Source organism: Scleropages formosus, chromosome 6 (assembly GCF_900964775.1).
Source record: "Scleropages formosus chromosome 6, fSclFor1.1, whole genome shotgun sequence".
NCBI classification, from domain to species: Eukaryota; Metazoa; Chordata; class Actinopteri; order Osteoglossiformes; family Osteoglossidae; genus Scleropages; species Scleropages formosus.
This window is the reverse complement of record NC_041811.1, coordinates 27,127,820-27,152,095: the sequence shown is the minus strand read 5'-3', so window position 1 is coordinate 27,152,095 and position 24,276 is coordinate 27,127,820. Positions and strand designations below refer to the sequence as shown.

At 38.7% G+C, this 24,276-nt stretch overlaps 1 protein-coding gene across 3 annotated transcripts; it reads right to left on the bottom strand.

Moving 5' to 3' along the window:
* Positions 1 to 666: 666 nt before the first annotated feature.
* Positions 667 to 23,286, bottom strand: atp8b1 (ATPase phospholipid transporting 8B1). 3 transcript variants are annotated; one of them, XM_018748519.2, is made up of 28 exons: positions 23,110 to 23,286; positions 16,041 to 16,208; positions 13,954 to 14,051; positions 13,307 to 13,420; positions 12,791 to 12,889; positions 12,485 to 12,546; positions 12,224 to 12,296; positions 12,028 to 12,098; positions 11,626 to 11,708; positions 10,616 to 10,774; positions 10,167 to 10,255; positions 9,594 to 9,784; positions 9,291 to 9,499; positions 9,050 to 9,093; positions 8,207 to 8,369; positions 6,482 to 6,670; positions 6,272 to 6,384; positions 5,907 to 6,071; positions 5,580 to 5,691; positions 5,388 to 5,463; positions 5,049 to 5,178; positions 4,593 to 4,869; positions 4,178 to 4,401; positions 3,729 to 3,812; positions 3,128 to 3,373; positions 2,486 to 2,624; positions 1,867 to 1,997; positions 667 to 1,137 (listed from the first exon to the last, which is right to left on the bottom strand). In XM_018748519.2, the coding sequence occupies exons 2-28, from the start codon at positions 16,189 to 16,191 to the stop codon at positions 931 to 933; spliced, it is 3,699 nt and encodes a 1,232-aa protein (XP_018604035.2). In that variant the 5' UTR covers positions 16,192 to 16,208; positions 23,110 to 23,286; the 3' UTR covers positions 667 to 930. The 3 variants fall into 3 exon arrangements, with proteins under 3 accessions (XP_018604035.2, XP_018604052.2, XP_029109053.1); XM_018748536.2 differs by having other exon boundaries at positions 5,907 to 6,026; XM_029253220.1 differs by having other exon boundaries at positions 8,207 to 8,291.
* Between the last annotated feature and the right edge of the window lie 990 nt (positions 23,287 to 24,276).

Sequence of the window (24,276 nt, the reverse complement as noted above, 5' to 3'; positions counted from 1 at the left end):
ATTTAAATGCAAGACATTCATATACGCCACACAAGGACTATTTTTTCCATATCTTTATTCAAGGTTATTTTTACAAAGTGTATTGTAAAGGATTAATAAAAACTGAAGACAATCAGGTGCAATATAAAGAGCTCGCCATATACAGCTGACTTAGTTTACAATAGTTGTAGCAGAAAAACTAAAATTCGAGTAAAATTTACAGAAACATTTCACAGGAATGTTAAAAACAATGCAAAATTAAAATGTAACAGCTATCAGATTAATGAGATTGACAAACAATCACTTCACACTACGAATCCTGTCATGCCATTACTAGGCAAGTCCCAGCAAGGCACCAAATCTAACCTTTGGCCACTCAAGATGTTTGTCAGTTACATTATCTAATAAATACCTTTTCAGAAACAAAAATAAATAGATATGCAAATGTTCTTAAATATTTCAATAATCAAGTGACTCATTTTCAAACAAATAACCAGGGTGAGACAGAACAATGGTAAGCACATTAATTTTGAACACACAAAAAAAAAAAAATTCATTGAAAAATGTTAGCTACTGTAATAAACTTAAAAATTCCTGACATTATACTGTTTGTATTGCCTTTAACACAAGTGTGAGAAATTACCAATTACAGTGAGTTTTTTTTCCTGGGGGAGGAGAGCACTTGTATATATCATATTTCATCAAAGTTTTGGCTAGTCTTGCAGTATAGAAATACAGAAGGATCCAGAACATGACAAATACCAGACAGAAAGGCAGGGTTCAAACTGCCTGGACAGAGCCCTTGCAGCATCTGACAACACCAATACATACAAAAAAAGCCACCTTTAAAACTGAGGAGTAAGAGTTTCACATTCTGTACATTAAAAATAGTTTGTTCCATAGAATGGATTTCAGTTTCAATAGTCTAAACAGAAAATGCAGGAGACCAGTTCAACTATTCTCAGCCTGATTGATCTCCGGGATGGGCCGTTGCGTAGGCTTCCGGCGGATGCTACGACCAGAGGCAATCAAGTCAGCATAGCCACGTGAGTGAGAAAAGGCATAGGCAGAGCGCCGGGAGCGTCTGCCTCTCTGGAACGGTTCAGGCTTCTTTACTACTTCCACTTGCTCCTCATACTTCCTCCTGTTCCTCTGGATCTGCAATATCAATAAGGTGAAGGGGAAAAATTATATTTTCCTGAATGTCACAGTCACATGTTTATAACTGCTGGGAAAAACATTGTGCTGCACTTAACTTTGGCTCCCTGTTATCTGCAATCTGAGAATGTTAAATGAATAAATAATTTGAAAACAGATGCCATTCTCCAAAGCGATGTACATCACAAATAAAATGAGCGCATTACATCAACAGGAGAGTCATACAAGTCAAATGAGTCATACCATTTTAGAATGCCTGAAATTACAGCTCACTTTTGTGACCCATCACACATCCACAACAAATTAGCAGATAAACAATGCATTAAGACCATTTAACTAATGCATTCTCCAAATAGACTTACAATGCTAAGCCTCTTATGATCGTTTACTCATCTAAACAGCTTGGTTATTTTCATTATATATACACATTTAAAAAAAAAAAAAAAAAAAAAAAAAAAAAAAAAAAAAAAAAAAAAAACCCCCACACACACACACACACACACACAAAACCAACAACCCCTCAAGGTACATACCTCGCCCAAGGGTACTACAGCAGGAGGCCAGATTTAAATCTAGGTTCTCTGAATGCAAGGCAGCAGCACTAAGCACTACACTACCTACTTCCATTAAATAATTGTTCATATAAATTATCTGGTTAAGTTGGCACATTTGTCATTCTTGGAGAATGCAGGAAAGGTAGGAGTGGCAAAGGACTCAGTTTGGCAATACCTTGTCTCCCTCAGATGGCCAGATAGTCTTTTGAAGGAACTCGATGCAGATTACAGGCAGCAAGCTAATTCCCACAGTCAGGATGATAGTAAGCCACAGATAGGGCTGTCTGAAGGTGTTGGAGGCAACCCCTACAGCAGTGATGAGAAAGAGGGGGGAGAAAAGGTGTTCATAGACTGCATAAAAACCACAGTGATGGTCATCAATCATTAGCAGCAGCAACAACCACTACCACTAGATTTTATGCCCTGGTCACTAATTGTATCTATGCAACAGAGGAGGCCATGTCTGGTCCTGAAAACCCCCAGGGTTTCTGGTTCCCCCCCCCCCCCATCTTAATTTTTTCCAAAGGACAGCAAGTCATTACACAAGAAAACACCAGCTGTATATCAGCTAATCAAAATGTGTTTAGAACAGTCCCATGAGATATTTACCCATCATGCCAAATAAACGACAGTGCATAAATAATCTTTACATTTGCCCATGCCTCACCAGACAGTATGAAAACTCAGCTAAAATCACCTCCTCACAGAAGTAAACCAATATTAAATGACATTTCTGCAATCCCTGCATTTGCTGTGAATTATAATTTGAACAATATTTAAGACTGTTCACTCACCAGTAAATGTAAAGGCTGAAGTGAAGATGACATGAATTCCTGCACTGTGGATGTCAAACATTATTCCAAAGTATATTGCTATACTGCCCAGGACAGCAAAGAAATTTACAAAGGTCCAGTATGAAGTGTTGAGGGATATCTGTTAAATGAATTTAAGAAATGTAGATTTTAAAAAAAAAAAAAGTCACATCATTATCTAGTAAGGCTTAACTACTAAATCTGTACATCAAATTCCAAATTTAATCTAACTGAAAAAAACTCCAATAAAAATTCCTTTAGATAAAATCACTTTTCTCCTGATTGGTCACATGCTTATATAGGCAGCAAGAAGTGACTGTAAAATAAGTGAGCATTTTTTTTTTTTCTTATAGCTGCTGATTGTATTTCATTGAATAGCATATGAAGAGGTCATGTCAGAACAGTGGGTATTGAAATATTTTCACTTTGAATCATATATCCTTTCATAGCTTTGTGTTGAAAACCTTATGGTTCCTTAATTCAAACACATTTAAGATTATGCACGTTAGTAGAAGACAATGACCTCCAACTTTAGTATACATTTATTTTAACAACATTTACCTTAACTGCAATTTCAAAATCATTACATTTCAAATTTGGAGACAAGGGCAGGGTATACAGTACCTGCAGGTTCACAATGATGGTGAGAGAAGAGGCAGTTACAACAGCAAAGGACTGGTAATCAGATGGGGCTTCCCCATCCTGGCCCATAGTCTGCCTGAAGGCTCCATATGGGATGAAGAAGATTATTAGAGAAGTGAAGATGCCATGGAACAGACTGATGAAGAAGTTCTTATAGTTGAACATCACCCCCTGCGGGCCTGGTAAGTACAGTTTGGGGAAGCGTATGCTCAGACTGTCACTGACATCCTTAAGCAAAGAAAAAGAAATGGAGATGTCAAGGAAAATGTGTTCGAGTTACTGCTAGGTACAAAAGATTATTTTTTCAAAGGTAATGAACAAAAATATTCACTATACTGTAGGTTTCTTTTCTACAAGTGTTACTTTACATATAGATCAACTTTTTGACCTTTGTCTTCAAAACTCAGATCACATTTTTTGCCTATGGAAATGAGTGCTAGGACAAACAAAACCTGTCAATCCTGCTATTCTTGTAGGACACTGCAGAGCCTTGTTCTATACACACACACTTCCCCTGCACCCATCTTCTGCTTACTCAAGTGCACTTGTTACAAGTGGCTGATTGTTTCAGACAGGAGCATACCTGATCCAGCAAGCCCACTAGAAGAACAGGGAGACTGCTGTAGCAGACATTGTACAGTGTAATAAACCAGTCTTCATAGGCAATCTGAAAAAAAATTGAAGTCCCAGATGAAAGTCCCTTCAGCTATTTTACACACACAAGGTTCTGATAAATTGCTATGATCCAAAGATAATTAATACCACCTGAAGTTGGTTGGGCTTTGATACAACTTGAGTTACAGTAAGTATTAAAAAGGTGATAAAGACCATTCAAAGTCACTCAAAAGAAACCTGTAAAATGAGATCTGCAAAAATTCAGGTTTGCATATAACAAAGGTAATTTTAAAAAAAAAAAAAAAAAAAAACCCCACACACACACACACACACACACACACACACACACACACACACACACACACACACACACACACGAAGTGATGCTTGTATGTCCGCAAGGCTTCGGTTTCTGACCTGTGAGGAGTATCCGCTGAAGAAGGAGTACCAGAAGTGCACCAAAGTGAAGGCAAAGTTCTTGTAGAAGAAGTAGCGTAGAAACTTGCACATACGAATGTAGGACCAGCGGCCATGAACTAGCAGGAGACGCTGCAGGTAGCGGAACTGGGCAAAGGCGTAGTCACTTGACATGACAGCCTGCATACCCTCCTGACCACTGATTCCCACCCCAATGTCAGCCGCTGTAAAAAGGCAACACCATTAGAAAAAGGGCCCTGCAAACTATCCACATCCACAACATTGAATAATGTTATTACTCATTTTGTATTACAAGGCAACATCAATATTTTAGCATGCAACACTGCATTCAGTTAATCTATTTTGCACATATCCAATATTTACAGTATTCATCTCCACACATAATACTTCTCACTTTTAATCATGTTGACATCATTGGCTCCATCTCCAATAGACAATGTGACAGCCTTTTTGTACTTCTTGACCAGGTTGACAACATTTGCTTTCTGCTTGGGTGTGACACGGCAGCAAATAACTGCACTGCACTCGCAGGCCATGTCAACAAAGTCTATCTGGCGCTGCTCTTTCTCACGCTCATCCATCGGCTGGCCGTCCTTAGGGATGGTCTTCTTTTTAAACTTGCGCAGTCGGAGACGCCGCCTCTTTTTCTTCTTTTCATACAAGATCTCATTCTGCAAGATGTCAGAGGAACCACGCAGTAATCATTACTATGGTGCAGGAGATCTATTCCAGTCAATAATTCACAAAGTGTGTGAATTATAGCCTTCAATACAGAATGATTTTACATTAAAATTCAACTCGAAAGATTTGGGATGATTTTAAGGAAATAAAATTCGTTTCCTGCACATACCAGCCAGCCTCCAGTAATTATCAGAGCGTTGTTCTCTTGAGCCGCGAAAAAAGGCTCTTTAATTTTTACTTGACGACCTGAACTCTCTGTGTTGTTCCTCCTTTGGATTTGTCTTGCTTCAAGCTTCTCACTATGAACATTATGGAGAAGGTTAAAGATGAGTGGCTAATATTACTATAAAAGTTAGGTTCCAAATTCCTAACAACTCTTCACCCATCAAGTGTGAGTCACTGATGAGCATGTTTGCTGGAAATGGAAGGCCTCTGTTACACAGTGCAGCTAGTTCAGACTATGGGTTTGAAATGAAGGATGCAACTCAGTCTCTACACAAAGACTTACTTAACATCTTCTCCATAATGGATTTGCATATCACCAGTCAAAAGTTGACATGAATAGCCAATGTTCTCTGCCGTTTCTAGAACAAAACAATGAAAGCAAAAAAGCGTAAAACCATTGCAAGAAAAGCAATGATACTTACACATATATGATTAATGGATGTATGACCATCATACTAAAGAGATTAAAACTTGCCTTTCTTATCTCCAGTCAGGACCCAGATTTTGATGTTAGCCTTAGCAAGTTTTGCAATAGTATCTGGTACTCCATCCTGGAGTTTGTCCTCAATGGCCGTTGCACCAATTAGCTACAAAGCAGTAAGCTCAGTTAACGTTACCACTGAAATGACACCCCTAAAGACGTACAGGAAAACAATGGTATGGGAACTGGACAAATAAATCATTGGTCACCCCACTGGCCTAAATGCACTGTCAGTGAAGTAAAATATCAATCGGTTACTTTCAAGTCTCTCCATTCAATAAGAGGGTCACATTGGCACATTAAAAAGGCGTAACGATGTACCTGCAGGTTGCGTTCTATGAGCTCATACACTTCATCCAGGGCAGCCTCTCGATCGCTCATTGAAACACTGGCAGCCTTGTGCTTCCTGGCCCAGGAATCAAACTCTTCCTCCGTAATGTCCTTATAGCACAAGCAGAGTGTCCGAAGTGTTTCGTTCGCAAAAGCCTAAAAAATAAATTTATACCATACCACTCAGAAAGAATACCTGGCTTCTGATTAAAACAGCCTATACTCTAGTCTTTTTCAAAAGAAAATTTCTATTGAAGATTCATAAATAGAAGACAGTACAACTGAGCTATAAAAATGTAAGTCTGTAGCACTGTGTCCAGTAGCAAGATTGTCCTGCCTCAGAGTCAGCCTGTTACCTCCAGTGCCGACTGTGTTCTCTCCTTGTGCTTGGAGCTGGGGTGCAGGCGTTCATAGACGACAGTATCAGCCCCTTTGCAGTACAGACGGATTTTGCCATCGGGAAACCGCACTGTAACACAAAAGAATGTCCATTTACAAATGAAAAGGACTGAGGGGGGAGAAAACTAATTGTGCATAACACCAGATAAAGCAGTTATAGTACTTACAGATGACTGACATGCGCTTCCGGTCACTATTAAAATCCAGAAGGGCCAACATCTGATATGTTTTTTCAACACCCAACTCACTGACAGTGATAGTGTCCTGTGTGCGTGACAAGAACACAAAGCCAAAGTTCCTGGCAGCAGTCACCAGCGCTCCTTCATCTGGTGAGGCAGCCTGGTACACCAACTCATCTGAAAAAGATGATAGCATAACCCATACATCCCGGATTAATGAGATCAGTTGTTGCACATTACATTGTTTAAATCAGTTACATTCTTGGAGTGGTAAGATAATAGGTTTCTATATAAAACTGATATGACAGGAAAATATACAAGTCAAATGTATAAAAATTTATCAAAGCAAAATGGCACGTATGAGCACATGGACATACAACAAAGACTGGAAAAAATGAACAACAACAACAGGCAGAAATCTGTTGTATACAAAACTGTCTAAGCAGGATTCAGCATCCACGTTTAGGGTCCTTCACAGAAACTAAATCGAGGCAATATGGGAGAATGGCCTATCACACAGGCCAACTAAATCATGACCATCAATCTCAATATATCACCACAACAAACAGCAGGTCAGCAACCACTACAATTATTTCATGAAGTTGATGCCTTTCTCCAAAGGAACTGAATGTTAAGATGCACTTATTTACCCATGCATGACAGTGAATTTACTAGAAAAATTCAATGTACTCTGCTGAAAGGTACTACAGCAGGAGGTGGGATCTGAACCTGGGTCTGAGTCCTTTTAAAAATACATAAATATTAACTTGGTTATTTAAAATTACTGATGTGGTTTTTAGAAATTCTTCGCTTAGATCTTCCGACCAGCAACACTGGACAGTTGATCAAAAGTCATGTTATCCTTTTATAACTAGTCCTGTTCTGCAACATTGCCAATATCAAGTTCAACATGGGAAACTTCATTTAAGCCAATCTATAATGAGGGTTGCAGCTTCTGCAGCACAAAACCTTCTTGCCATATTACAGGCAATAAGAAATGGCCAACAGGAAGTGTGATTATATCAGTCTCATGACCATACACTTGAAAAAGTAGTTGCACCAATAAATTCACAAAACAGGGACAGATACCTTAAAAGTACATGGTTTAGCTACACATTTTTTAATTGATATTGCCAAAAACTGGCAAAGTTAAAAGGTTAGTGATGAGGACATTGTCCCACCTTCAAGTCCTTTTGTTCTGCTGAGCAGTCATAGTAACAGCGTTAATAATAATAATGGGTACCCTTCATAAATATTTAAGTTAAAAATGTAATACCCTAAAATTTCTCCAGTGAAATTACCCAGCTATATAAATAATTCTAAGTACCTTAACATTGTAAATCTCTTGGGGGAGAGAGAGAGAGAGAGAAAAAAAAAAAAAAAAAAAAAAAAAAAAGTCAGCTGAATGAATAAATGTGGGATAAAACAAAAATCTAGAGAAACGTTTGTAATGCTATAAAGTTCATTACTGTCATGTATAAAACTGCCTTTTTTTTTTTTTTTTTTTTTTAGGAGAAACTTTCGTTCTTGAACCATTTGCTCCCCGCATGAGAAACATTCATTTGACAGCTTAACAGAAATTTACCTAACATGGTTATTTCATGGAACAAATGAACCGTGTTAGGGAAGCATAGGTACATTTTAACATAACTTGACATTCCACTGATTGCACAAAGAGGGCCTTAAAAACCATAAACAAACTCAATCACTTACTAATGTCTTCTTTCTGTTCTACCATGACAGTGTGGCAGAGGCAAAGGAGCTTAAAGAATTCATGCACATCTGGGTTCTTCTTTGACTGGATACATGAGATCAGAGAATGATCATAGAATTGGAATCTTCCATCTGCATACTTGTTCCATTTTAGGTCAACTGGCTAAAGGCAAAGCAAGTAAGGATTCAGTCAGAATTTGCTGGTCACATATGACAGTTTGACATTTTTCCTGGACCAGACAGTCACTATTCTTCTTTATATTGTCAGCCTTCTCAAAGCAATCTTACTCAACCTCTTCCTGTGCCTAGTGTGATGAATATTAATGCTTACTAAAAGTTACTAGCTGTTCTGCAGGGTTATAAGTTACAAGAAAATGTGCAAAATCACTGCAAAGGCCAAACTGCCATAAGATTTTATAATATTTTAAAACAGTTTTGCTTTTTCAAGTTAGTTTCCATAAAATGAAGGAAAAAAACTGCACAAAAGAATGTATAGTTTGCAGTACATTCTGTTTTAGTCATTCATGTTAAATTCAGAACATCTTTATGAAGTCATACTATTAACACAACTGATTCACCAAGCACATTGGGGAGCAAAGTGTCAGAACACAAAATATTAACTCCACTGGCACAAAGTTTGTCTCCCTGTTGATAAATTTTCAGTAATACACCAAGTTCCTCAGCTATATCACTGCAAGTGCTTCACCAGTCACTGTGCTTCTTGCCATCAGTGTTAGATTATGTCAGAGTCAAACCTTCTGCCTTATTTGTATAACTACACTACATACTTTTAAAAAATTTAAAAACCTAAAATTTGATGTCAAACATACAGCAACAACTTACCTGTGAAGTATCTAATGTTTCACCATCTGCACTGGTATCACCACCTAAAATGAGGCAGAACAGTTAAGGAACAGATGTTTGCCAACCTTTCATTTATGATGGAACATTGGAACGAGAGGGAAATTACACCCGATAGACTCCATAGAGAAATGCCATAAAACACCTGCAAAGGTGTCAAAATATAGCATAAGTCTGCATATTTTAATTCTGTCAGTGTGACAGATAGTGATTAAAGGCCTACCATAGGTGTGACCACTGATGGTACACTTCTTGAATGCCATGATGTTCTGCGTTAAAGTTCCAGTCTTGTCTGAAAAGATGTATTCGATCTGACCCAGCTGCTCATTCAGTGTGGTTGTGCGGGCTTTAGCTGCTGTATCCTTCTCGGGATAGTACATCTGCAGGTCCCAGTTAATGAACTTGCTCTGGCCCAGACGGATAACCTCCACACTACATAACATGCATCATTTCAGTACACTGGTATTTAAAACTTGGAGAAAGTTAACTAAAATTTGTCACCATCATGGGCTGAAGGTGGCCTCACCTGACATACAAGGAGATGGGCACCATTGTGTTGAGCACAATAATGTAACCCCAGAAGCTGAGGAAACCCCTGTAAGACGAATTGTATTGTTTCCCATCATAAAGGTACCATGCATTGCTGCCGATCTGGTCGTACCAGAAGGTGTTCCCAATGGCCAGGCCAGCAGACACCAGGATGAGAAGAACAAAGATCTAGAGAACATAAGCAGATTGTCATCTGAGAAATTAGATCTGTAGAGCAGTAATGCCTGTATTACTGCCTTGCTGCTAATAAATATCAGCAGTGTAAGCTTCTATAGAGAAGTACTGTAGTCTGAAGGCTTGTTTCGTTCATACAAAGCTTGCTTATGACTTGTCTGGCTCCCTGGAATTCATTTTCCCCCCTAATATTTAACAAGTGCCCCCTACAGAAATTACCCACAGTTTAATATAGAACAACAGTGTAACTGCTTTGGTGTACCCAAGCTGCTAGATTCACCTGCTTCCATAAACACCTGTATTTTTGTCAAGTTTGACTTCAGAGCATATATTACATACATACAGTTGAATTAGTTCACACAAATGCAGGCCTTACAGAGTAAACCATGTAGTTCATCAGCTCATCAATCTTAGTCCTTTTAAACCTGGTCTTGCCACCATTACGCATGATCTTGGTGTCAGCACCTAAAACAAAACATCTTTAGTGTGCAAGTGATAAGGTTGTCAGAAACTGAAAAGTGTGTGTGGGGACTATGACTTAGATGTGGAAAACTAAAACAGGAATATCTACAAGCTTCAGACACCGAACCAATGATTAGTGTCATGCTTTACTTCTATAAAGAATTAGTTTTTTAAAAATATATATAACCACAAGAATTCTGGGGGGGCACACACAACCCCAAAAGCACCTTTTTGAAAGACCCGTAAGCCAAATTGGTATGAGGAAATTTCTAGACAGCAGCATTTTGGGCATAATCGTTTCATTTGTGCCAAGCTAAAACACACAATCTTTGAAGGGCCCAGCAATGCAAAGTGATCGCTAACCTGCAAAGATGACAAGGCCGTGGAGCACCTCTGTGTTGCGGATCTTACAGCCTCTGAGAAGCATGTTGTCAAGGTCAAGGGGAAAGGCTTCATTATTCCACTTCATGACACCTGTGAACTTGTCCAGTCTGTTGTTTGGCTCTTCACACTCAATCATAGCTGTGGAAACAAACCATTTGAATGTGACACTTTAGTACAAAAGTCTCTATTGTGACCCAACAGAGGAAAAATAGGGAGATGACTTTTTTTAAATGAGTTTGACCATCATGTCACACTATAGCTTTCAAGGGGAAGATGGATTTACCATCACTTCTGCAGTGCACTGCAATTATTCACAGAAGGCACAATTAATGCCTTTATAACACTTGCAAAGCAGGGAACAACTCCTACAACAACTTTTTAACCTAAAATTTGATAGCTTACAAAACTTTGCAGATAAACACTGAAGTTTGAAGTACACCATTTGCTTCATTTTAAAAAGTTCATAATTCACACACACACACACACACACACACACACACACACACACACACACACACACACACACACACAAAACCACTTGTTCCAAGAAGGGTCACAGTGAACCAGAACCTAGCCCAGCAACACAGGGCATGGGGCTGGAGGGGAGACACACCCAGGACAGGACACCAGTCCGTCACAAGGCACCCCAAGCGGGATTTGAACTCCAAACCCGCCAGACAGCAGGACCCCGTCAAACCCACTGTGCCACCACACCCCCTTATTCATAATTTAATATAGATAATATGCACCAATATTCACTTTAGACACAGGTTATAAAGGGAATTTTACTTCAATGCTGAGTATATAGAGATGGGACCAACATATATCGGTTACTCAAATTACCTACCAACAAATTCTCCATCCCATCTGCTACATCAGAAACTCAGGAAATCACCTTAACACTTATTTCAGATATCTGTAAACTAAAAACTGCACTGAAATACTGTCCCTGCACAAACAAGAGCAAAGAATTTGTTCAGCTTGATTACCATCAAAGTTTGCTATCTGCTGTTCCTCTTGAAGGTGTTCATCTGTCACTTTCAAGCCCATTTTGAATTTTAGATTAGTTTCCCTGAAAGAAATATCAAGTATTAGCAGCTTCAAATGCATGATAGCTGAAAGAAGCTTCACTGATCCATCTAATATATAAAATGTCAAGATAAACAAAAGCCTACCTTTCGCATGGTAAATAGGAAATCTATCCTTAATGTGATCAGCTACATATAATTTACCATCAAGGTACACAGAAAAGAACACACTACTAAATGCAAAAAGGGCCCTCAAAAATACACTCAGTTCAGACAGTTCCCTATGGAATTAATGTACAAAACCAGCTGACAATTTCAAAGATTAAATACATCCATGTGCACTGCACATTATTAAAGCCTTACCCATCAAGTTCAGCCGTCTCAACATAACAAAGACTGTTGGGGTTTGAACTGGACAACAACACAATGTCAGCCTAAGTGAAACAAAAAAATAAAACTGCAAATATTAGAAAAATGAAAAATAAGGAATATCAAAACATGCTCAAGATGAAAGAAAGCATGCCTTCAATTCCAGTTATTAAAAGAATGTTAGTCTTACAGGAACAAAGTCATTTTTCTTCAAACGAACCACATCTCCAACATGGATATCCATCCACTTTGATTCCTTAAATCTATTAAAGGAAATTCAAATGTCAAAATTATGCATGCAGTAAAACCCATTTACTCAGAATTCATTATGATGTCAACAAAATTGAAGGAAAAATGTTTAAACGGATTATGCTAAGCTTACAAATGTCTTCAGATAACAAGTGCACTGTATTCATTGCTTCAAGAGGGCACTGCAGAACCATTTCATCACCTGCCATCCAGAAGAACGTCACACTTCCTGTTGTTGACCTCTTTGTCCATTCTATGGCGGGCCTGTTAGAGAGGGTGACAGATAAACCAAGTAAAAATATTATATAAGCAATGGTTCCCCCCCCCCCCCCCCCAGTCTAGACCATGAACTCTTGGCATTTTTTAGCATTAATAAATATATATAAAAAAAATTCAAAATCATATTCAAATCACTTTCCAAACAAGCTATACTGGAAAGGTTTTTTTTTTTTTTTTTTTTTTTAAATAAACTTTTAATAAAGAGGGAGGGCAGAGAGGGGAAGCTCACCAGGTCATCCACCAAGTCTTTAATCGCTGTAATTGCCAATACAATGACCAGAGGCACCAGGGTAGTGTACCAGGGCAGGGTAGAAATTTGAGGAATAATCTAAAATATAAGAGAGGGGTTTATTTTGAAAGAAACAAAGTATCAGCTGACAGTTCATGTTACAGAGTATATTAGTCTGGCCTGTAAGTCACCTGAAACAAACTTAATCTTGGTTTACTCTGACACACACATCTCCTGTGTTGCTAAGCAAATTAGACACCTCCGCTTGTGCAGTGATGGATATTTTAATGGGAAAATGTTCACCATGCTTTAATTATAGATAATTGGGGATATAATTCTCTTACTATATCATAGCAACAGAAATGCTCTGAAGCCAGATAGTACTCACCAGTACTTACTCTCTGATTAGCACCTCATTGACTGCTACCTTCTACTGTGCAAGAACTTTGTAACTGCAAGGCCTCTACACATGGTTGCATTTGATAAAACTACTTAGCATCACTGTGCGTGACATACCTGTAAAATAAGTAACACAAGAAAGTAGATATTTGCTGCTCGTTTGAACTGCTCAAACAGATTCAAGGGTAAAAACGTAAAAAAGTTGTATTTGTAGGTCTTGATGGCATTTCCCTGGAACAAAATAAAACGCTCATTAAAGAGTTGAAAGTACTAGAACATTTAGTCCCAAAAAGCAATAATCAGCTGTCATGGTTTAAAAAACTAAGCTATAGCTAAACTACATTTATATTCTACACAGCAGATAAATATGGAAAATATGCAACATTTCATGTACCAGGACCTGATGTTCAGGGTTGGGGGCACCAACGTGGACAAGATCTTAGCAATGGTGTTATTGAACAATTTGAACTCTTTCAATACTGCTTAACATGCTGGAAGATGCTTTGAGCATTTGCCCATTTCCTTCCATGTAAAATTTCTAGTAAATAAAAGTGAAACCTCCAACAAGATGAAGGGACAATTCCCATTTCGTTCCCAGAAGCATGTTTATACAAACTTATCCACAGAAATGACCTATCAATATGTAACGCATGTGCCAAACTAGCTGCTTCTTCCTGGTCCTAAACATTAGGAGTACAAGACACAAAAATCAACAGGTCCTATTTAAATATATAATTTTACAGTGATCAATTTTTAGTGCTTACCGCATACTTGCTCTTCTTGAAGCAGAGAAAGACCTTCTTCTGGAATTCTGGTAAGTTACAGAAGTCCCTGTCATTTGCTTTGACCTTCCATGGACCCTCTAAAAACAAGAGTCAGTTACATAAGCATATGCCTTCATGACTTAGATTGAAGAGTAAATCTATAATAAAGTGAACTCAGCAGTAACAAGTAACTGGGATCAGTAATCTGAGAGGAAAAGCCTTATTGGTCAAGGGATGGCGATAGTAATTCATTCTTTAAATGTAAATTGTACATTTCTACTATAGAAGCCAATTTTCATTCATTTACAAGGAGAAATTACAAGTGGTCCTTGGGTACAGGAGTTTTTGAAACTATAAAAACCTCTACCTAATTTTCTGTTCCACTTCCCCTTGAGTCACTTTTTAAAAAGAGAAAACATCTGCTAAATAGGCTATTGAAATTAGACATAATACAGTAGAGATTAAAGACCATAGTACAGCATCCTCACTTTACATAAAAAACACTGGCACAAATTAGAGACTCATACAAAAGTCCACACTTACTAAAATTACCATCTAACAAATCTAGAAAGTAATGTTTGGTGTACCATGAGATTAGAGACAAAATGCAGAAGTAATAAATAGCCAAAGGCTGCATCACCTACTTACTACATGCAGCTGTACTGATTCACCCTAGTTTCCTGAGGTCACTCTTACCAGTAGCCATCAGCCTCCACAAAGAGTCCTCATACTGCCGGGGGGGGGGGGTCACCTCTTAACTTACTGCTAATGAGTTCGCCATCTCAATATACTCATCACCATGTCACTTTACGCTGCACTTCTGTAAATGTACTTGCTTAATATTTATTCATTAAGCTGACACTTTTCTCCCAGGAAACTTACAATGTTAATCTATTTACAATTATTCACCCATTTATACAGCTGGGTAATTTTACCGATGCAATTTATGTTAAGTACCTTGCTCAAAGGTACTACAGTTGGAGGTGGGATTCAAACCCATGACCTTTGGATCAAAGGGCAGAAGCTCTGACCACAGCTGCTTTATTAACTTAACATTCATTAGTTCAAGTAGGTCGTTATTGTCATTCCCCTATATAGCTTGTATACAGTGGAACAAAATGTCATTCCTCTGTGACCATGGTGCAACACAGAACAGTACACAAGACTACATAAAGTGCAAATGCATAACAGTGCGAGATGAGTACAGGACAAATACACAGAACAGAAGATACACAGGACATGGGATGTAAACTTATGTAGTGTAGCAGCAATAAGTATTAAATAGCAGCAAAAACAAGTCCCATAATAGAAGCATCTGATGCAGCTTTGTAAAGTGCAGGTGTGCAGCGGTATTGAGTCATACTGGGTTAGCTGTATGATTTTGCCAGGTGAACGCTGGGAGACAGCAGGGTGTTGAGCAATCTCGCTGCCTTGGGGGGGAGAAGGGGAAAAAAGAAAAACACTGTTGGAGTCTGCTGGTGGTGGCACAGATGCTCCTGTAGCTTCTGCCAGATGGCAAGAGGGCAAAGAGTCAGAGGTGCAAGAGGGGTCATCTGCAATACTGGTGGCTTCGTGGATGTTGTATGCGGTGTCGATGGTGGGTAGAAAGACTCCGATGATCTTTTCAGCTGTTCTCACAATTTGCTGTAGGGTCTTGTGGTCGGAGACTGTGCAGGTCCTGTACCACACGGTGAGACAGCTCTCCATTGTCCCGCTGTACCTACTTATGTAGGTAGGTGTTTATGTAGGGGCAGCTGGTAGTGTAGTGGATAGAGCTACTGCCTTTGGATCTTAAGGTTGCAGGTTCGATCCCCACCTCCTGCTGTAGTACCCTTGAGCAAGGCACTTACCCTAAAATTGCTCCAGTAAAATTACCCAGCTGTCTAAATGTGGAAAGGAATTGTAAGCCTAACTTTGGAGAAAAGTGTCAGCTACATGAATAAAGGTAAAGTACTTTATCAGTCTTTTCACTGCATGTCAAGAAGGGTAAGGCAAAGGGAAACATACCTTGCAGAAATCAGCATTCAATGCACAGTGAAAAGAATGTTTACAAAATGTCAAGGACCGCTAACAAGATCAACACTCACCAGTTGGTCTGACCTCTACAGCTGGTGGTTCCTCTGCTTCCTCAGCCTCAGACATCTGGTCCAGCTCATCATCAGTTTCATCATCACTATATGGCATAGCATCATCATCAGGCTCAAGGGAATCCAGGGAGTCTACCCTGTCGCGACTCATGGTGAACTGTTAAGACTCTGAAGAAGAAACAGATTTGATCAGTTTCACACAGTGAAATAATTATCTTGGTCATATTAGATTCTGAAGAACATTAGACAGTTTTCACAGTATTTCACAATGGGGACTGCAACTCCCAACTGAATGGACCTAATGAGACTAAATGCTTCTTTTTCATAAAAAAAAAAAAAATTCTCAAGGTAAACAGCAAATTGATAATGTGGAGAGAACAGGGTATTAAAAGAACCACCAGATGCCCAGACACAGGCTCTGGCAATAACACCAAACCTAATATGTTAAAGGTGAATACCAAATTACCAGTTCCTAGCACAAAAATGAAGGGTCAGTGAGTAGCAAAACTGTCCTGCAGCCCTGCACTTGTGGGTTTGAATCAGGGCCCAACCCTGTGTAGAGTTTAAATGAATGTGCTCCAGTTTCCTCCCAGAAACAAAGACCTGCTTGTTCAGGTAAACTGGTAACTCCAGAGGGTCCTTAATATGTGACCTGTGTGGGTGTCCATAAGACAATCTATAACATCCCACCCCCAGAAAAAGGTCACAGATCCTAACAGGGTAAGTGAGGGCAGGCCACCCCCAGGGCTCTGCCTGCCCCTGGCCAAAACCACACCATGACTGATTCAAGGCACAAAAGCATCCATAAGTTAAACATGCTACTGTGCCATCAAGTGTATTGTTTACATTGGTCATGATATCTTATATCAGCTGTACATATGATGTCGACATGGTGAACCCAGTTCTGCTTCTACAGAGATTCTTTTAGATTTATTCTTCTACTCTACTGTGCCCTTCTAACAGTCCATTAGAAAAACATTTAGGTCTAACACTTCAAGAGGTCCATCTCAGGTTTGTCCAGCTCAAAACCCATGGTACTCAATTACCCCCAGGCATTATTCTTGCTCTTCAGGGAAGTTTTGCATACTCACACAAAGCTACAGTCCTGCCTTGGACAAACATTCACTTTTGAAAGAATACAGAACAAATGACATTGATAATTTTGTGCAACTTCTCCAATTCAAAGCAATTAATTACAATTTAACATATGTAATTTTACTTTGCATTACTGCCATTGACTCAACATAGAAGTAAATTATTATTTAGAAACTACTGAATAATGCCTAAACAAGACAAGACTACTAAGAATACAGAAAATGAAACGCACACAAAGAAAAACACCCCCCTCACTGCCAGAGCTCATGAAAGTCTGCCTGAACTAGTGACTTTCACTGCAGATCATACAAAACCAGCATTCCTGTCCATGTCACCAGTGCAGGATACACGTGAGGAATGTGGACCTGCTCACCTACAAACAACTGTTGTTTAATGAGGGCAGTATTCATATGCATCTGCAAAGTCATGCAAATTTTGCTACATCCTCACCCAGAAACACTTGCACACATTCTTATGGATGTGTCAGTTGATGTAAAGGGATACAGATGTGTAGCACAAGCAAAAAATTAGAAGTAAAAATACTACATTACTAATTACCAACATAAAAGAAAGGGGAGTACATGGTTGTGTAACAGGTTGAAAGGAGTCAACTAAAAATCTTGAAGAACCCCACTATCTGCCAGACTTTATGCTTTTGCAGTAAGATTAATAAAAAATGCTTTACAATTGGAAATGACAAAAGATTGATGGTATTCATAGCTTGGGTTGTTGATCCAGATGTCCACATTTGTTGAGCTTGGCATTTAGATTGCAAACTTTATGAATACAGGACCTTTCCAAGACAACACAATAACTGTGGCTTTAAGACTACTAAACCTCCTAAAATGTATATTTTTAATGGCTTTTTCATTTATTTAGTTGGCGCCCGAGGTTTGGGTCGACCGGGCACTCGGCCCCGACCACCGCCCAAATCACAATGCACCGGCCCCTTACGGAGGCCCCGTGGGCATAGACCTGGCCACCAGGCGTTTGCATGCGAGCCGCCCCCCCCCCCCAGGCCTGGCTCCAGGGTGGGGCCCCGGTGACCCCATACCGGGCGGGGTAAACGAAAGCCTCGATTTTATTTTCTTCATAAGGGGTTTTTTATTTTATTTAAAAAAAAAATATATAAAAAAGTGTTAACCATAGTCTATACATGTCTTAGACTAAAATTTGAGGCAACATTAAAAATTTTCTACTTTGTGTGCATTAGACTGTATTTCACCTGGAAGATCACTCAGCCCCAAGGAAAGAAACTTTGGCCATGTGGTATTGTTTTGAATATGTAGTCTTTACAAGCGCTTTCATTCATTCAGCCCATACAAAATATGTAAAGGTATACTGTAAATCTTGGAAAATAGTATGTCAAAAATACAGACACGTGTGCGCGCGCGCGCACGCACGCACACACACACACACACACACACACACACACGAACCCTGTATAATCAAAGTTAAAAATATTTAATGTGCAAGGTTAATGTTGCTGTTCCAGTCACACCATAGACATAAAAGTCAAATTCCAAACTTTGTGAGGCAAGATGAGTTACACCCACTTATTGCTTCAGTGACAAGCATGTCTTTAAGATTCATATACAGACAAATACCATGGCTGTATTTGTTTAAAAGGTCTGCATTCTATTTTAGGCATGATACTGATTTCTACACGGAAACAAGAGGAATGCAATTCCTCCAAAGGTTGGTGCCTTGTTCTTCAAGTTTCACCATTTCTCATTTTTTAAAGGAACGCTAAAAGTCACACTGACTAAACAAAATCTATTAACAGAAAATAAAAACATTATTCCCAAAATTGTGAAAATTAATAATTAGAGAAGGAACATGCAACTGTACTCCAAATGATGAGAAGCAAGTGTAAGACATTTCCAGTAGTGAAGGTAGCAATGTCACTGAGCTTAAGTTTCTGAATTTGAAACACATACTTCTGTCACTGATCTTAAAAAGCTTCCTTTTTGCATCCGACAGTAATTAAACTAGATTAAAAGGATTGAAATATAATTTGCAAATAATTTTCAGATATGACTTTGCTTAAACTGTAAGCAAGATAAAAGATTACCATTTTATATAAAACCAAAATTTATGCCATTACCATTTTTAAAGCTGAATTTATTGCATAGAAAACAGCATGGTGCAGCTAGGCAGGCTGTAACACCTCATCGTGAGTCAGTTTTTGGAACCCGTTTAATGTTTTGTTTACATTAAGTGTCAAAGGTAGATAGCATGTGTTGCAACCTGCTTGTGTAAAAGAAAGCTGGGCATCAGACCAATCACAGAAACTCAAACCATGGTCCACACCCTCCTTGCTCAGATCACTTTTTCTCTGATCCATTCCTCAGTCAGCCAGCTGATTGAAATTTAAGGCAGTCACTCTGAACATTTATCCTCCTCCAAGACAAACAACATTTTGTTGTTTCTCTATTGCTGACAAGACTGACAGAGGCACACTAGTCTTGGGCAACAGGTTTATGCCATGCTTTTCTTGGGCCCTGCCAGAGCAAGATGGAGAACAGGTAATGATCTAGGGGAAAATAAGCAAGTAAATTTCAGACACCTTGCATACCTGCTGGCTTGACATCTGAGACATGAGGTTCACAAAGCTCAAAGCTCCTCCCACATCTCATATTTAATCCACCGTATGGTCATGATTCTCAGGCATTACACTTAACTGACATATTGCCATCTCATAAATACTATGCCCACTATTGATAAAACTGAATTTTGAAACACCAAATTCCAATACTAACCAGTTTTCACCCTTTAAGCGCTCTAAATGTATCCATTGACTGACTACTCATTGTCCTGATTTTTCTAGAACGTGTGTATTTATTTAAAAAGACCTTCAGCCATTCCAGTCTAGCTGAATCTATCAACATTAAAGAGAAAAGCAATAACCTAAAAAGTTCATATATGAACACAATACTACTATACATTAGTACAGCTAATATTCCAACAGATTTGCTATGACCAAAATTGTAAATGTATGCAGCTACTCGTGTGATAAACATTGGTGCATATGGTGAAACAAACTGTACTTAATCATGTCTGCAACTGTTTTTCTCCTAATTTAATGCACACATTGAATTTTCTATGAAATGTACATTGCTTTATAGAAAAGTCTGCCAAATGAATAAAAGTAAATGCATTAACTCTGGCCAACATTAAACATTTTGGAAAAATCATCAGAAAATTACTTTTCCACAACGTGTACACTCAAACTTCCAACTCTGTTCAAAAGTCAGAAAATTCAAATCTGGCAATTCACCTTGTTCAATTTGGTTATGTCTGCCTCAGGAAAAGTAAGCTTAGTAAAATCCCTGTTTTACATTTACTTTTTCCAAATTGTGCTTCCCTGAAATTCATGTCTTTGACAGAAGACCTTGGCAATATTTTCAACTGAAAAAGCTTCAACTAGCAGACCAAAATGTCATTGTATGATTGTCTAAATCCTCTGGGCCTAAACAATCACCAGAACTTTGCCCTACCAAGTATGATGTATCTGATTTAAGATATATCATAAACTTCTCATAACAGATTTCATGAACTTGGACAGTGTTCAAACTTGCTCTTCATAGCACAAGCTTATACATTTCAGTAACTGATCACACTAGTTTACATTAGTCATCCCTACACAGAGCCCTTTCATAAAACTTCCTGTGAACCAGAATCCAGTTTTAAAAACTGGATAATATTTTATTAAGCATACAAGTTTTAAGGAAAATTTAAATGGCCTTTGCCTGAATACATACTAAACATTTCCTCCCAACATGTAAGACCCAGGTAACATTTGCTGTAGAAAGTTGGTTTATATTTATTTATTTAGCAGACCCTTTTCTCCAAAATGATGTACATTTCAGCAAAATGGTTTTAATAGAATTTTAAAAAAAAATAATCTAAATGAGACTTGAGTCAGTAATTCGACTTAGTTTTTCACAAATATATGACAATTAAGCCTTCATTACAAGTAGGCAGACAAGGGGGTGCACAGACAATTTAAATGCTTCACTGACATCAGATGCTGAAAAGACTGGTATGGGGCTAGTCTCTACACACAAATCCTTTGCTTGATGCTCAACCACAGCTATGGCACAAACAAGCTATTGTCAGGACATCTAGATGAAAGTGCAAGTTGAGAGAATATCTATTAAGAAGTCATTAAGAGGGCTCTGTGCTCCAGCATTTAGCAGCAGAGGCAATTTGAGGGTGTTGTAAATTATTTAAACCTGATATCATGGATACGTTCGCACATTGACATGTTCTCTGTTTTTAGACAACAAAGTCAACCTGTCGGGTGGAATATTATCCTTCATTAATTAAATATACAGCACTACCTGCGAGAACCTAAACTGGATACTGAGGAGGGTGTGGAGACTTCAGCCAGTTCCAGGATGTGTGTTCCTGTTACCATATTTAAGTTAGACCTGGAACATTCATGGCTCCTTTGTTATGAATATTTTAAAGGATGGCTTTACTTTTATTCACTGATGAATATGCATCTCACGTTGGATTATATCTCAGCAACTTAAAGCTATGAGGATTTTAGGAGCATGAGATGTTCCTCATGTCTGACATTAGGCTGCTTTTTCACAAATTATCTGGGCTTTACTCCCTTACACTCAGGTCAGCACAGTTACAGTAGTAAAACCGCCAAGTAACCGGGAAGAGTTAGCCTTTGGACAACCAGCATCTACTCCAAATTTAGCTACCTTTCAGATTAAGCTTCCTCATTTACTGTCCTGCTCTTTTCTCCAGAAGGTACAGGGTTCTAGAGAAACCAAACAGTAAGCCATGTACTCAACTACATTCCAGGTACATTCCATCCCTTGCATGTCCTAGATTCCAGGTGCATCATCCAGAACACCATAACGCTCATTTGAGATGTAGGTCACTTCGGAGAAAAGCCTTTGCTAAATAAATAAATGTAAGTGTAAATTTAAATATATGCAGAAACCATATCACTCAAGCTCTTAACTATTCCAAGGCCCTGTTATTTCAGTGTTCCCTCTAGATAAACATTTTTACCTCAGAACCATAATATTGATGGAGCCTCAACAACAGATTCTTCAGTTTTAAGTTCTAACATCAAGGCTCCACTGTCTTGCTGAGTTATACCGTTCCATTCAAGTTATTGGAATCTAATTATTAGATTTAAAGCCAAAATCAATTTATTTCTGAAAGGTGTTATGCTCCATAATCCCCTCAATCAAACAAACCCATAGCCTAGTATTTGGAGAGAGGTTTTCTACCATCATCTGTTTTGTAGCTTGAGGGTTAAACCCTATAGACCTGTGTATTTTTAATTGTAAGAACGCGGTAACGCCTAAACTTTTCCCGTGAAAAAAAAAAAAACAATTACGATTTTAAAAAAAAATAAATAAATTCACACAGTGAAGGAATTTTCCTTCCGTGCAAGACCCCCATTCGGGGATACTTGAACTTGTTCCTCACACTCACTCAACATCCGACCGTGCCAAAAACTTGTGTTTTGGTTCATTTTGTACCTAATAATTTAATATATATGCTTCTTTGTTTTTTTTTTTTTTTTTTTTTTTTTTTTTTAAATAGCATTTGTGCTGGTCTAAGTGCTAAGCTAAAGGCAACGTCTTCGTCTTCCACCTGAGCCTGAGGAGACCAGACAACTGAACCTGTGCCGCGCGCTTGGCGTTGTGTAATAATACGTGGGTGAAAAGGCAAAAAGAGTTTTGCTCAACTTGACACAAGAACGGAAACATCCTAGTCGCCACATGTGAGCCCATAAACAGTATTCTGTCCACAGAAACACAGCGACACCGTGAATTTACCAAGAAACTCGTTGTCCGCCCGCGAGCAGCCGGGTAGAGACGGGCAGCTCGCGGCGGAGGAGAAAGCGCGCGCGCGCGTGCGTGCCTCAGGTGTCGCCTCCTAACTGTTCGAAACAAAACGTGTCTCACTACTACAGAACAACGAGACGTTTACTCACCAGCTTCTCAACTTTCTCAAAGATGTCTTTTTTTTTCCGCTTGAGAGAAAAGTTTAGATTAAGATTTCCCCCGTGCGAAGCTACTGCACCACACTGGTTACACGGTTTCCCCGTTTCAAAGAACGCCTCGCTTTTTCTGTTCACTCCCTTTTCACCTGGGCTAATGGCCACCCTCACACGGAAACGCGAAAGACTGGTCTGGCAACTTTTTTTTTGCCTCGTTTTTAAATAGGAAGTGGCATCCCCTCAGCAAATTTAAAGGATTAAAGCCCGTTCGCACTGTACAGGAAAGAGAGTAAGAAGGCTGTGCCCTGCCTTTGATCAAGAGTTACCTGCGAGCGGCCAGGTGCGAGGGCCCCGCGCCTCGTAATTCATAATCAAATAGGCAGCTTTTTTTGCATAGCATACGACCAAGGGGAGAGAAAGGTCCCGTACCAAAAGTGTCCACTGCTTTCTTTTTTTGTGTATACCAAACAATCGTGACTTATCGCTGACAACTTATTTGGTTAGCTCTATAATCGGGCAAATAATACAAAGTTCCTCACTCACGTAACGTCGTTTCGGGTGTCAGTGTTGAACATCCGCACTACTTAGCGACTGTGTGTGTATTGAAATATGTTTATACCGGTCTAAATACTTACATTCCCGGACCCAGGAGTTATTTCGTGAGATATTTTGGAAGAGTCACGTTAATTTTGTTATCGTTCCTTTTTTGTCAGCTGTCTTGTGTAATTCAATTCAATTTATTGTTATAGAGCGCTCTTCTCACGCAGTGACAGAGCGCTTTAACATAAGATAAGGCAAGAAATGCGTAATCTTTCAATGTATTAACTGATCCCGTACTTTCACAGCATTGTTTGTCTCGAATATGCTGTTTTCAAGTTTAACAATATTACAAAAATTAAAACTTATTTGTCGATAATTATTTAATATAATTATACCAAGCAAGTTATAAGTCTTCAAGCAACTTTAATCCCTCAATATTTGTGTACAGCTCCACTAATGCTAATTTTTTTTTTTTTCCCTTTCCCAAAATCTGACAAGATTTTACACCACCGGACACAAAAGTATACTAAAGTTGCTATAACTAAAGACAATTTTTTAAAGAAAATAAGACATTTGGAGACATTACAAATTTTACACCCAAAAACTGTATTTATCAAAAAT

What these genes read in the sequence shown, in the direction of transcription:
- atp8b1 (XM_018748519.2), bottom strand. Translation starts at nt 16,191, where the DNA reads ATGAGTCGCGACAGGGTAGACTCCCTGGATTCCCTTGAGCCTGATGAT. An exon ending in GCAGATAGCAAACTTTGATG is followed by an intron (nt 10,775 to 11,625) that starts GTAATCAAGCTG and finishes TTGTTTCCACAG; the next exon opens with CTATGATTGAGTGTGAAGAG. An exon ending in CGGCCTTGTCATCTTTGCAG is followed by an intron (nt 10,256 to 10,615) that starts GTTAGCGATCAC and finishes GTTTTGTTTTAG; the next exon opens with GTGCTGACACCAAGATCATG.